This window comes from Argiope bruennichi, chromosome 2, assembly GCF_947563725.1.
Source record: "Argiope bruennichi chromosome 2, qqArgBrue1.1, whole genome shotgun sequence".
Taxonomy (NCBI): Eukaryota; Metazoa; Arthropoda; class Arachnida; order Araneae; family Araneidae; genus Argiope; species Argiope bruennichi.
This window is the reverse complement of record NC_079152.1, coordinates 142540847-142555057: the sequence shown is the minus strand read 5'-3', so window position 1 is coordinate 142555057 and position 14211 is coordinate 142540847. Positions and strand designations below refer to the sequence as shown.

The following is a 14211-nucleotide window of genomic DNA, read 5'->3' as shown; positions in this document are numbered from 1 at the left end:
GTTTATGGATTATTTAACCTTTATATACGGTTCCATGCTTTTGTTCATGCATTACAAAAGAGCATTATTGCTGTATTGAACAATCTGAGGCCTCTTATTTTTTAAACTCAATAACTTATTATACTAAAATTTTAAGAAATCATAAAAATTTTAAATGCAATAACAGAATTAGAATATCTTGTCATAGATGATGCATTGAATTCTGTTATTACCTTCAGGACCAAGTATTTATTTTTCAAATTGCTCATGTGGCTCTAGTTTGTCTCAAGAATGTTTATGAAATCATATACCAAAAATGTTTTGTTAATTTTTCTATATTGGATTGAAAGATTTTAAATTTTTTTCTTTGCACAACTTTGTAAGCTGAATGACCTTATGTCAATTATATGGATGTGGGAAATGACACTGACGTCCTTGCAATTGATGTAAAAAGGGTTGCCAGAAAGATTGAATTTGTGCTAAAGGCCTGGTGTAATGACCATTTTGCATATTTTAAATGCAATAAATTTATCTTTTACTGTTCTTCAAATTTATTTAGGGATAATAAAAATGTCTGTTAAGTCTCCAAATGAATTTGATCCTATGATAATTCCTGAGATGATTTGCATTATATTATCACTCAGATTCGGAATCATATTCACATGAAAAAGAATTCCAAAACTGTCTTTGCAAAAACATCTATTTCTTTTTTCCTTTATATTCCTGAATGATCAGAAGCCTTTAAATGAAAAAAAAAAAATGGATTCTAATTTTTTTATTGCATATATTTTTGAGGCTAGACACTTAATAAATAAAGGCAAATGGAAGTGATATTTTTAAGTAAGATGAAGGCTGAATAATTGTGTGTAAGTATTAAAATATCATTTTCTAGAATTGTTAATTTGTTCATGACTTGATAGATTGCTATAGTAAAAAGCAGAATTTAATGGATAGATATTATATATAAATTTTTGGATAATGGGGAGACCAGCAATTGAAATGAAACAATGTAATTTTCAATAACTATAATGGATAGATTCGAAAGTGCATTCATTGGAACTTAGCATTCAGCAGTAATGGAGGAGGGGTATCCTTCTTTTGGAAACTGAAATTTTCAGAAAGACATCTCAAATATTAGGATTGGAGTTAGAAAATGCTGCTAGTTTTATTAGATGGTCTGAGATGTTATCATACTATTGCTGAAGAGCAAGAAATTAAGAGACAGGTTGAAAAATTAATGCTAACTAGTTTAACAAAAGAAAGCATTAGTTCCTATTTATCTGATATAGTAACCTTTAGCTTTTAAATATGATGAGGGTAAAAAAAGATTTGATTATGCATAGATTTCAGGAAATTCAGTGTTCAGTGCCAGTCAGATTTGAAATAATTACCTCTAGTATAAATCTGATAAATTAATTATTAAAGGAAAAAAATGTCACTTTAGATTTGTCTTCTAAGTATTGGAATGTGCCTATTCACCTCAAAGAAACTAAAAAACTTGCTTTTTGCACAAATTTTTCTTATATGAGTGGTATAGATTCCTGTGTGATATCAAAATAGCTATTGCAATTTTAAATTCATGAATTTGAAAACATCAACTAAATTCAAAATTAATTTTGCTTGCAATCATTTTAATTATATTATTGTAAACTTGTCCTCAGAATCAAATCACTAAAAACAATTTAAAATTAATATTATTGAAAAAGAAAATATTGAAGCAAGTTAAAATGATCTAAATGTGTTTTTGCTTAAGCTAAAAATTGACTTCTTAAACTGTAAACTGTGTAAAAGTAGCTAAATATCAACTTTTAAAAATGTTAATACTGAAACTATAAATAAATTGGAACCACCATTTAATGTTCTAGAGTTGAGTAAATGTATACAATAAGTTTATTCCTGAATGTTCCTTTATATATCCTTTAATTAAGATAGATGTTTGAAAAACAAATATGATTTAATCGTTTGGAGAAGTGTTTTAAGAGTATTTGAAAAATAAATATTAATAACTAGTTTATGGATTATTTAACCTTTATATACGGTTCCATGCTTTTGTTCATGCATTACAAAAGAGCATTATTGCTGTATTGAACAATCTGAGGCCTCTTATTTTTTAAACTCAATAACTTATTATACTAAAATTTTAAGAAATCATAAAAATTTTAAATGCAATAACAGAATTAGAATATCTTGTCATAGATGATGCATTGAATTCTGTTATTACCTTCAGGACCAAGTATTTATTTTTCAAATTGCTCATGTGGCTCTAGTTTGTCTCAAGAATGTTTATGAAATCATATACCAAAAATGTTTTGTTAATTTTTCTATATTGGATTGAAAGATTTTAAATTTTTTTCTTTGCACAACTTTGTAAGCTGAATGACCTTATGTCAATTATATGGATGTGGGAAATGACACTGACGTCCTTGCAATTGATGTAAAAAGGGTTGCCAGAAAGATTGAATTTGTGCTAAAGGCCTGGTGTAATGACCATTTTGCATATTTTAAATGCAATAAATTTATCTTTTACTGTTCTTCAAATTTATTTAGGGATAATAAAAATGTCTGTTAAGTCTCCAAATGAATTTGATCCTATGATAATTCCTGAGATGATTTGCATTATATTATCACTCAGATTCGGAATCATATTCACATGAAAAAGAATTCCAAAACTGTCTTTGCAAAAACATCTATTTCTTTTTTCCTTTATATTCCTGAATGATCAGAAGCCTTTAAATGAAAAAAAAAAAATGGATTCTAATTTTTTTATTGCATATATTTTTGAGGCTAGACACTTAATAAATAAAGGCAAATGGAAGTGATATTTTTAAGTAAGATGAAGGCTGAATAATTGTGTGTAAGTATTAAAATATCATTTTCTAGAATTGTTAATTTGTTCATGACTTGATAGATTGCTATAGTAAAAAGCAGAATTTAATGGATAGATATTATATATAAATTTTTGGATAATGGGGAGACCAGCAATTGAAATGAAACAATGTAATTTTCAATAACTATAATGGATAGATTCGAAAGTGCATTCATTGGAACTTAGCATTCAGCAGTAATGGAGGAGGGGTATCCTTCTTTTGGAAACTGAAATTTTCAGAAAGACATCTCAAATATTAGGATTGGAGTTAGAAAATGCTGCTAGTTTTATTAGATGGTCTGAGATGTTATCATACTATTGCTGAAGAGCAAGAAATTAAGAGACAGATTGAAAAATTAATGCTAACTAGTTTAACAAAAGAAAGCATTAGTTCCTATTTATCTGATATAGTAACCTTTAGCTTTTAAATATGATGAGGGTAAAAAAAGATTTGATTATGCATAGATTTCAGGAAATTCAGTGTTCAGTGCCAGTCAGATTTGAAATAATTACCTCTAGTATAAATCTGATAAATTAATTATTAAAGGAAAAAAATGTCACTTTAGATTTGTCTTCTAAGTATTGGAATGTGCCTATTCACCTCAAAGAAACTAAAAAACTTGCTTTTTGCACAAATTTTTCTTATATGAGTGGTATAGATTCCTGTGTGATATCAAAATAGCTATTGCAATTTTAAATTCATGAATTTGAAAACATCAACTAAATTCAAAATTAATTTTGCTTGCAATCATTTTAATTATATTATTGTAAACTTGTCCTCAGAATCAAATCACTAAAAACAATTTAAAATTAATATTATTGAAAAAGAAAATATTGAAGCAAGTTAAAATGATCTAAATGTGTTTTTGCTTAAGCTAAAAATTGACTTCTTAAACTGTAAACTGTGTAAAAGTAGCTAAATATCAACTTTTAAAAATGTTAATACTGAAACTATAAATAAATTGGAACCACCATTTAATGTTCTAGAGTTGAGTAAATGTATACAATAAGTTTATTCCTGAATGTTCCTTTATATATCCTTTAATTAAGATAGATGTTTGAAAAACAAATATGATTTAATCGTTTGGAGAAGTGTTTTAAGAGTATTTGAAAAATAAATATTAATAACTAGTTTATGGATTATTTAACCTTTATATACGGTTCCATGCTTTTGTTCATGCATTACAAAAGAGCATTATTGCTGTATTGAACAATCTGAGGCCTCTTATTTTTTAAACTCAATAACTTATTATACTAAAATTTTAAGAAATCATAAAAATTTTAAATGCAATAACAGAATTAGAATATCTTGTCATAGATGATGCATTGAATTCTGTTATTACCTTCAGGACCAAGTATTTATTTTTCAAATTGCTCATGTGGCTCTAGTTTGTCTCAAGAATGTTTATGAAATCATATACCAAAAATGTTTTGTTAATTTTTCTATATTGGATTGAAAGATTTTAAATTTTTTTCTTTGCACAACTTTGTAAGCTGAATGACCTTATGTCAATTATATGGATGTGGGAAATGACACTGACGTCCTTGCAATTGATGTAAAAAGGGTTGCCAGAAAGATTGAATTTGTGCTAAAGGCCTGGTGTAATGACCATTTTGCATATTTTAAATGCAATAAATTTATCTTTTACTGTTCTTCAAATTTATTTAGGGATAATAAAAATGTCTGTTAAGTCTCCAAATGAATTTGATCCTATGATAATTCCTGAGATGATTTGCATTATATTATCACTCAGATTCGGAATCATATTCACATGAAAAAGAATTCCAAAACTGTCTTTGCAAAAACATCTATTTCTTTTTTCCTTTATATTCCTGAATGATCAGAAGCCTTTAAATGAAAAAAAAAAAAAAATGGCTTCTAATTTTTTTATTGCATATATTTTTGAGGCTAGACACTTAATAAATAAAGGCAAATGGAAGTGATATTTTTAAGTAAGATGAAGGCTGAATAATTGTGTGTAAGTATTAAAATATCATTTTCTAGAATTGTTAATTTGTTCATGACTTGATAGATTGCTATAGTAAAAAGCAGAATTTAATGGATAGATATTATATATAAATTTTTGGATAATGGGGAGACCAGCAATTGAAATGAAACAATGTAATTTTCAATAACTATAATGGATAGATTCGAAAGTGCATTCATTGGAACTTAGCATTCAGCAGTAATGGAGGAGGGGTATCCTTCTTTTGGAAACTGAAATTTTCAGAAAGACATCTCAAATATTAGGATTGGAGTTAGAAAATGCTGCTAGTTTTATTAGATGGTCTGAGATGTTATCATACTATTGCTGAAGAGCAAGAAATTAAGAGACAGATTGAAAAATTAATGCTAACTAGTTTAACAAAAGAAAGCATTAGTTCCTATTTATCTGATATAGTAACCTTTAGCTTTTAAATATGATGAGGGTAAAAAAAGATTTGATTATGCATAGATTTCAGGAAATTCAGTGTTCAGTGCCAGTCAGATTTGAAATAATTACCTCTAGTATAAATCTGATAAATTAATTATTAAAGGAAAAAAATGTCACTTTAGATTTGTCTTCTAAGTATTGGAATGTGCCTATTCACCTCAAAGAAACTAAAAAACTTGCTTTTTGAACAAATTTTTCTTATATGAGTGGTATAGATTCCTGTGTGATATCAAAATAGCTATTGCAATTTTAAATTCATGAATTTGAAAACATCAACTAAATTCAAAATTAATTTTGCTTGCAATCATTTTAATTATATTATTGTAAACTTGTCCTCAGAATCAAATCACTAAAAACAATTTAAAATTAATATTATTGAAAAAGAAAATATTGAAGCAAGTTAAAATGATCTAAATGTGTTTTTGCTTAAGCTAAAAATTGACTTCTTAAACTGTAAACTGTGTAAAAGTAGCTAAATATCAACTTTTAAAAATGTTAATACTGAAACTATAAATAAATTGGAACCACCATTTAATGTTCTAGAGTTGAGTAAATGTATACAATAAGTTTATTCCTGAATGTTCCTTTATATATCCTTTAATTAAGATAGATGTTTGAAAAACAAATATGATTTAATCGTTTGGAGAAGTGTTTTAAGAGTATTTGAAAAATAAATATTAATAACTAGTTTATGGATTATTTAACCTTTATATACGGTTCCATGCTTTTGTTCATGCATTACAAAAGAGCATTATTGCTGTATTGAACAATCTGAGGCCTCTTATTTTTTAAACTCAATAACTTATTATACTAAAATTTTAAGAAATCATAAAAATTTTAAATGCAATAACAGAATTAGAATATCTTGTCATAGATGATGCATTGAATTCTGTTATTACCTTCAGGACCAAGTATTTATTTTTCAAATTGCTCATGTGGCTCTAGTTTGTCTCAAGAATGTTTATGAAATCATATACCAAAAATGTTTTGTTAATTTTTCTATATTGGATTGAAAGATTTTAAATTTTTTTCTTTGCACAACTTTGTAAGCTGAATGACCTTATGTCAATTATATGGATGTGGGAAATGACACTGACGTCCTTGCAATTGATGTAAAAAGGGTTGCCAGAAAGATTGAATTTGTGCTAAAGGCCTGGTGTAATGACCATTTTGCATATTTTAAATGCAATAAATTTATCTTTTACTGTTCTTCAAATTTATTTAGGGATAATAAAAATGTCTGTTAAGTCTCCAAATGAATTTGATCCTATGATAATTCCTGAGATGATTTGCATTATATTATCACTCAGATTCGGAATCATATTCACATGAAAAAGAATTCCAAAACTGTCTTTGCAAAAACATCTATTTCTTTTTTCCTTTATATTCCTGAATGATCAGAAGCCTTTAAATGAAAAAAAAAAATGGATTCTAATTTTTTTATTGCATATATTTTTGAGGCTAGACACTTAATAAATAAAGGCAAATGGAAGTGATATTTTTAAGTAAGATGAAGGCTGAATAATTGTGTGTAAGTATTAAAATATCATTTTCTAGAATTGTTAATTTGTTCATGACTTGATAGATTGCTATAGTAAAAAGCAGAATTTAATGGATAGATATTATATATAAATTTTTGGATAATGGGGAGACCAGCAATTGAAATGAAACAATGTAATTTTCAATAACTATAATGGATAGATTCGAAAGTGCATTCATTGGAACTTAGCATTCAGCAGTAATGGAGGAGGGGTATCCTTCTTTTGGAAACTGAAATTTTCAGAAAGACATCTCAAATATTAGGATTGGAGTTAGAAAATGCTGCTAGTTTTATTAGATGGTCTGGAGAGTAATTAAGATTAGAAAATATGATTCTGAAAGTCTTTTTTTTTTTTTTTTTTTTTGTCATTTATCATCAACTAAATATCTATCTATTTGTATTATTGCAATGGAGAAAAAGATTGATAGCAGTTGTTATATTATGATGCTTTACTTAACCTATTTTATAAACATCCCCCCCCCATATAACATTTATGTTTTATATTTAGTGAAGTTAACTATTACTGTTCATACATATTTAAACATCAACCCCAGTATTACATTAAACTTCGACTTTTAAGAATTGGTGATAAAAGTATTGTTTCTTGGGTATATGTAGAATTTAGGTTTATTTTTTAATATCAAATTTCTGCAATGAGTCGGTATGTAAAATAATTTCCATTGACATTATTAGCTTTATTTAATTTTATTTTTACAAAATATATTTCAGGAATAAATCAACGAGCAATGATTTTGTAATGAAGTTATATTTTAGAAGTTTTCATTAAATGGCCTTTTTTATGCAAGTCTAATTTTTTCTTGAGTGAATATTTTTTTAAGTAATTTTAATTGCTTATATGAAGAAATGTATGAAAGAATATTGATCCATTATTTTGAAATCATTTATTTTCATGCCTTCTCTTTTAAAATATCTCTTTCATTTTTAATAGGACAATGAAGATGATGTTTATCGAAGAGATTTCTCTGCACCTACTCTTGAAGATCACTTTGACAAAACTATCTTACCAAAAGTTATGCAGGTAAGTTGAGAAAAAAGGAATTGCTTCAGTTGTACTGATTATTACATAATTTATCTTTGCATCTTTATAAGTACAGGAATTTATTTTAAAATTAATTCTGTGGTTAATTTTATTCCTGTCACATTTATCATTTTATCTTTCCACTTTCATTAGAAATTTTTTTAGAAAATTAACAATAGGATTTGGGAACTGTGTTTGAAATATTTAAAATTCTGTATTTTTACAGTTTCTCTAAATTGATCTTAATTTTATAAATTTGGCATTTTTGAATAAATTTTTTTTATCAATTTTATTATAAAGTAAAAAGTAAAACTTTTTATGCTTTTAAAATAGGAAATTTGACAGCTAAAATTTTAATTATTATTCAAAAAATTCTCAGTTATGTTTCTAAATAGAGTAGTATTGAAGTTGAAAGGTTAAAAAGATATATTATTATTTTTTTATGTAATGCGCCATGGAATTAGTAATTTTATCTGTTTAGCTTTAAGAATTTTTTTTTTGTATAATCAAAGTTGTTATGCAAATAAAATTGACCTCACAACAAATCACTGATACTTTCTCTGAGTAATATGATTCTATCTTTCTTATTTCTTTCTTTTAGCATTTATTCCTATCTATATTAAGTAGAATCTATAGAAATAGCAAATATATAGAATTTTCTTATTTATTAAAAGAAAAATAATCCTTTCTCTCTCTCTCTCTTTTTTTTTGATTTATTTCATTTTAATATTATCATTTGATTATTATTGTCATTTGCTTCATATATAATTTTCCTTTTTTAAATTTTAGGTTAAAAACTTTGGGAGATCTGGGAGAACTAAATATACTCATTTGGTTGATCAAGATACGACTATTTTTGATTCACCATGGATGGCTGAAACTGCTCAGAATATTAAATTCCACCATAATCAGGCAGGAGGTATGAAGCAAGTGTTTGATCGTCCTTCTGCCAAGAAGAAGAGGAAGTTGTTATAATGTATTGAGTATCTTTTAACAATGTGTAGATATCAACTGATTTTCATTTTGTAAATAGGACTATGCTAATAGGAAAATAAATGTATTTTATTTTTGTTTTATGCATATTTAATGTTTTGAAACAATCTGTAGCGGATCTCCATTTATATGTGTCTGTAAATATCAATTCATATTCTTTTGTAAAAAGAATTACATTAAAAAAATTGTTGACCCCATAATTTTGTTTCATTGAAAATAAAGACATTTAATTGTTTTTTTTTTTTTTCTTCTTCTTCTTTTTTACTAATAATGCTATTTAGAAAATAAGTTGTATTCATGAGTTACTGAATATTTTACTTACATGCATAAATTTAAGGAAATATTTAAACTGTAATTATACATATAAGATGGCTACAAGTATAAGACGTCTTTTTTGAATAATTTTTTAACTAAAATGTAAACAATGTATAACAATTTGTATAACTTTCTTATCTTAGCAGAAAAAAAAAATTGGTTACTGTATATAAAACTTAATAGACACAAGTCAATTAAGAAGTCATGATTTTCTAAAATTATTTAACTGTACAGTCTACCTTTTTTCCCACAGAAATTTATTTATAATTTGTGACTGGTTTTGTATTTTTGAAGATATTTAGATTGGATATGAATTCTATTTCTTCCTATCATTTCAAATATTGTGAAAAATGACACATTTGCTTTGCAAATAATTTAACATGTCCTAATTTAAACTCTACTGTACACATCACAAATGTGAATTTTTATTTGAAAAGTCATGTTTTTTTAATTTATCCCTATAGAAGATTTTTAAGAAGTGATGTGTGTATGGCCAATGTTTTGATGTGAATTCATTTTGCAAACTAAAGGAAAGCATTTATAAAGTATTTAAAAAATGTAGTTTGCTTGATATGTTTTATAACTATCAAATAAATTTTATGCATTCAGTAGTTTAAATTTATATCACTAATATAATTAAACTGTGAAAACTATTAAAGAAACATAAAAAAAAATGAAATAAATATTGTTTTGTCTTATTTAATGAGAAAATCTTAAATTTTTGTGAAATTTTGAAGAAAGTACTAAGATATTGCCTTTGTCATCTGATAATTATTTAAAATGTACAAGTTTCATTAAAAAATAATTAATTTACAAGTTGATAATCGTACAAAGTTATACATCACTATGTTTCATTTCTGGCGTATGTTTATTTTTATGTGTGCCTGTCTGAAGGTTCTTTGATATTTAAGCCTGAAAATTTATGATCAAATGATTTTTTTTTTCATACAAAAATACCAAGCAGTAAAAAAAAGGAGGAATGTTAATTCTTTTGAGCATAAAAATTTTTTTGGTGTATTTTCTGTTTAGTATGCTATATCTGATTTTGAGATATTTTGGCATCCATAGATCTGTTTGAAGTTGTGATAGGACCATTTAATATTTTTTGAATAATATATACATCTGTTACAATCTGTACTCTATATTTTTTTAGAAATGGTTATGTTTTCTATCAGTTGTTTGTGTTCTATTCTACTTTAATAATATTTATATGCCCACTTTTTTTTTTAATCTCCAAATAATTTAAAATTTATTAATAGAAGAGTGCAAATTTTTTAAGTATAGTACCAACCAATGTTAATTTATGCTCTCTAATATAGCCTTGTATTGATGACTACCAATGACTGATATAGGATTTAACTTGTTAAATGGACAATATTTCTGTTCTCAAAGTGCTATAACATCAATTATAAATGTAATACAATGTTAGGGAAAATAATAATTAAATAATTTTGTGAAAATAAACCAGGAAACAATATTAAAAAAGAGTGTATATATATATAAAGAGAGAGAGAGAGAGTTTTTTCTATTTGTTTGAATCTGTAGCAAAAGGATATCAATAACATGTGTCTTACATCTCCTATTACATGAAAATTTTTATGTATAACAATAAAATTAAATAATTTTTAGACATATCCTTGGAATCAAATAGAGTTAAACAACAAAATTAGCTACTGAAAATTTTGACAGACATTTTTCTTTAATGTATTACATTCCTTCTATTTTTTTATCCCCCACCTTAATATGGACATCTTTATATAAAGTTTATATCTTAATATAATACTTTTGTTTTGACTTATCTGAAAGCATTTTTTTTTACAAATATTTCCCATTGATTGAAACCAAATTAAAAGATTATTCATATTAATTCATTAATTAGAATTAGCAATTGGGGAAAGTATTCTTGATACATTTTTATAACCATATATCATTATTAATAAATAAATTTAATGAAAGTATATATTAAATTTGTCATATTTAATAAAATGATTGATTTTAATATATTTAATCTTATATTAAAAAACCTTATGTTCTTGTTTAAGAAGTGATATTAGCATATCATCAAGCTGTGTTCTATTTATTAAAAAATTATCTTAATGTTTTCCTTTTAACTTATTATTTCCTTCCTATGATTATCACTTTACACCCACTCAATAAGTGTTTCCAAATTTATCCATCTATGTATGCTTAAGATTTTATTTTCTCTCTCCATACTGAGTACTGTGTCTCCTAACTTAAAAATATTGCAAATGTAAATATTCAAAACAAAATTTTTAAATAGTGTCAATATTGGATGATGTGATACATTAATATAAGCACAAAATTGTATTGTAAATATATTTTTACTAAAATATTTAAATGGAAAAAATAATGTACTAAATGTATAATAATTTTCTATACTTGTATGTCTACATATAACCAAATTTATTTTTTTTAAACCCTGATTATTATTGATTATGTGCTGTGTTTCATTGGTAAAGTTATCCATTTGATAAATCAAGACAAATAAGGGCTGTAGGGGTTGAGGAGTTATTTATTTACATGGAATTAATGGTACATTTGTGAGATCAATTTTCATCCCATGAAAATGAAAAATGCATCTGAACTTTGTACATTCTGATGAAAATGATATGTACTGTGTTTCAAAACGTCAAAAAGAAGCTAATGCATAATTTGCCTTTGTTGATGACTTTTTTTTCCTATTTTTGAAATGGTTAGTTCATAGGAAAATGCAACAAAAAGATGCCCTATTTCCCATGTCAGCCACAGGACACACTGAAAAATGTGGGAGTTTGCAAAGAAATACTAAGGATCTGTCATCTTGATCAACAGTACTTAAAATGGGATTTTATTCTGTATGTTAAAACGTTTTGGCCAGAGAGTTTCTATAGTTAAAATACTTTCTGCAGAACAATAAGATATGATGAATATCATTGATGCTGTTGCATTCATTACAAAGGGGGTCATTATATATGTTGCAGTATTGTTATCATTTTAGATATGTTTAGTGGCAAAAACATCTTCTGCACTGTTCCAGAAAGTAATAATATTAATCCCTGGGATGACTCTTAAGGAGTCGAAGTAATTTGAAGTTTTCCACTGTTCTATAGTTATAAGATTCTAAATAATATATTCAGGAAAAATGCATTCAATATTAATTTTAAGTAATTTCCTTTGGCAGTGAATCTGCTAGTTCATTCCTGGTGATGTTGTAAATGATCCAAAACACATAAAATTCTTTGGCTTAATCTTGACTAAGTATTTTCTTTTATTCTGTTGTAATTTTATGTATATATTTTAATAATGTTAATGCAAAAGAATAAGCTAAGTTATAATGCAAAAGAATAAGCTAAAAATTAAGTATGTGCTTTGTTAATAAATATAATAGTATATTGAATATATATTGGAGCATTTAAATTGACAATTAAAGATTCCTATTTCACCCTGACTCCCTAGTTTTTATCAAAATATGCTAAATATGATTTAAGATAATAAAATCTTGTAATATCTCACTCCTTCTTATTTCAAATTTGATTCAAATATTATAGATTGATATAAAAGAGTGCATCAAATAATCTTGATGTAGCACATTGCTTTTATAACTTTCTGCATCATGAGGAACCTTCTGAGATTTTTTTTATTCCTGTAATATCCCTTCGATGTATTTTGAGTCTTGAACTTCATAAATGTGAAAATACAAATAACCAACTTACAAACGATGTGATGTTATCAAATTTTTCATAGCTAATTTTATTATAACAAAAGGAATGTTTGCAGAGTAAATGCTTAATGAGTACTTAATGCAAAATAATACTTTTGCAGAGTAGATGCTTGCTAATGAGTCAGAGACCAACCCTCCAAATGTATTATTTATATAGGTGGACATTTTTCTATTTCCTGTGCATCCAATGATTTTCAGAGGGATAGTATATAAAATGTATGCATTTTTAGCATTAAATTATTTTGTTCTGTTAGGACGGCATTATAAAAATCCAACTAATATATAGTGGATATAGTGTTTCACAACTTGTCCTCTGAAGCAATAGAAGCATTGTTACAATGGGTAGCAGTTATGTAGGAATCAAATCATTGCATAAAGTAGTGATTCGCAGAGCCAGAAGTATTGTATGAATTTCATTAGCATCATCTGATTGGGAACTGCTATAAAAATGATCGATGGCATAATGAATAAACCAGTTTACAAGTATATATATCTGTTACAGATGATGTAATGAATACTTTGTCCAGATATAGCGGAGCAATCATCAACAGAACTCAGTGAACAAGCAGATCAGGCAAGACCTATGAGCATATAAATATAAATAATTTTTTCAATGAAATTTAATATTCTCACTGCTTTGCAATCTTGTAAAGGTATCTAAACAATATTTTAGATTGTTTCATACTATTAGAGAAAGTCAATTTTTATGTTGAAATTGGATTTAATACCCCCTTCTATAATGCATTAATTATTGGAGTCAGTAGATTAACCGCTTTGCTGATTTTAATATACTTCTTGCTGTGGATTAATACTTTACACATAAGAGCTATAGCCAGGACTTTATTTGAAACAATGATTCAATTATTTCATTATTACTTTGAATTTAAATATTATATTAATTATAATGAATATTTATGAGTTCTTCTTTGAACTTCATTTTCAAAAATGTCCATCAATATTATGCTACCTTATGCAAGGGAAAGTAATTCAATGATAGAATTGAAAGGAGGGATTATCAAAATTTTATAGAAGGTTTATAATACAACCTGTTTTCTGAAACAATATAGAGGCTGTTTACATTATTTATCAAGGATTTTCATTGAAATGTATTAACAATTTGGTGTGAAATGGATTTATTTTAATAGTAATTATTTCTTCGGATTTCATGTTATTTTCTGATACAAAGTTTTTCTTAATTACAAAATGGTATTTGGGAATAAACAAAGGGTAGAAGGCTATGTGTGCAATTATACCAGAGAGAAAATTTCTTATTCTGCTTTTAAGAAATGCTGTGAAATATGTATATCTAAAGGCAGAATAAAT

General features: G+C 26.1%; 1 protein-coding gene across 2 annotated transcripts in view; it reads left to right on the top strand.

Moving 5' to 3' along the window:
• Positions 1 to 8933, top strand: part of LOC129957570 (microfibrillar-associated protein 1A-like) — a 52657-nt gene extending 43724 nt beyond the window's left edge. For both annotated transcript variants that reach the window (XM_056069945.1, XM_056069937.1), the window contains exons 11-12: positions 7770 to 7859; positions 8649 to 8933. In XM_056069945.1, the coding sequence (XP_055925920.1) occupies positions 7770 to 7859; positions 8649 to 8834 (276 nt within the window). In that variant the 3' untranslated portion in view covers positions 8835 to 8933. The remainder of the gene's footprint in view (positions 1 to 7769; positions 7860 to 8648) is intronic.
• The last annotated feature ends 5278 nt before the right edge of the window (positions 8934 to 14211 follow it).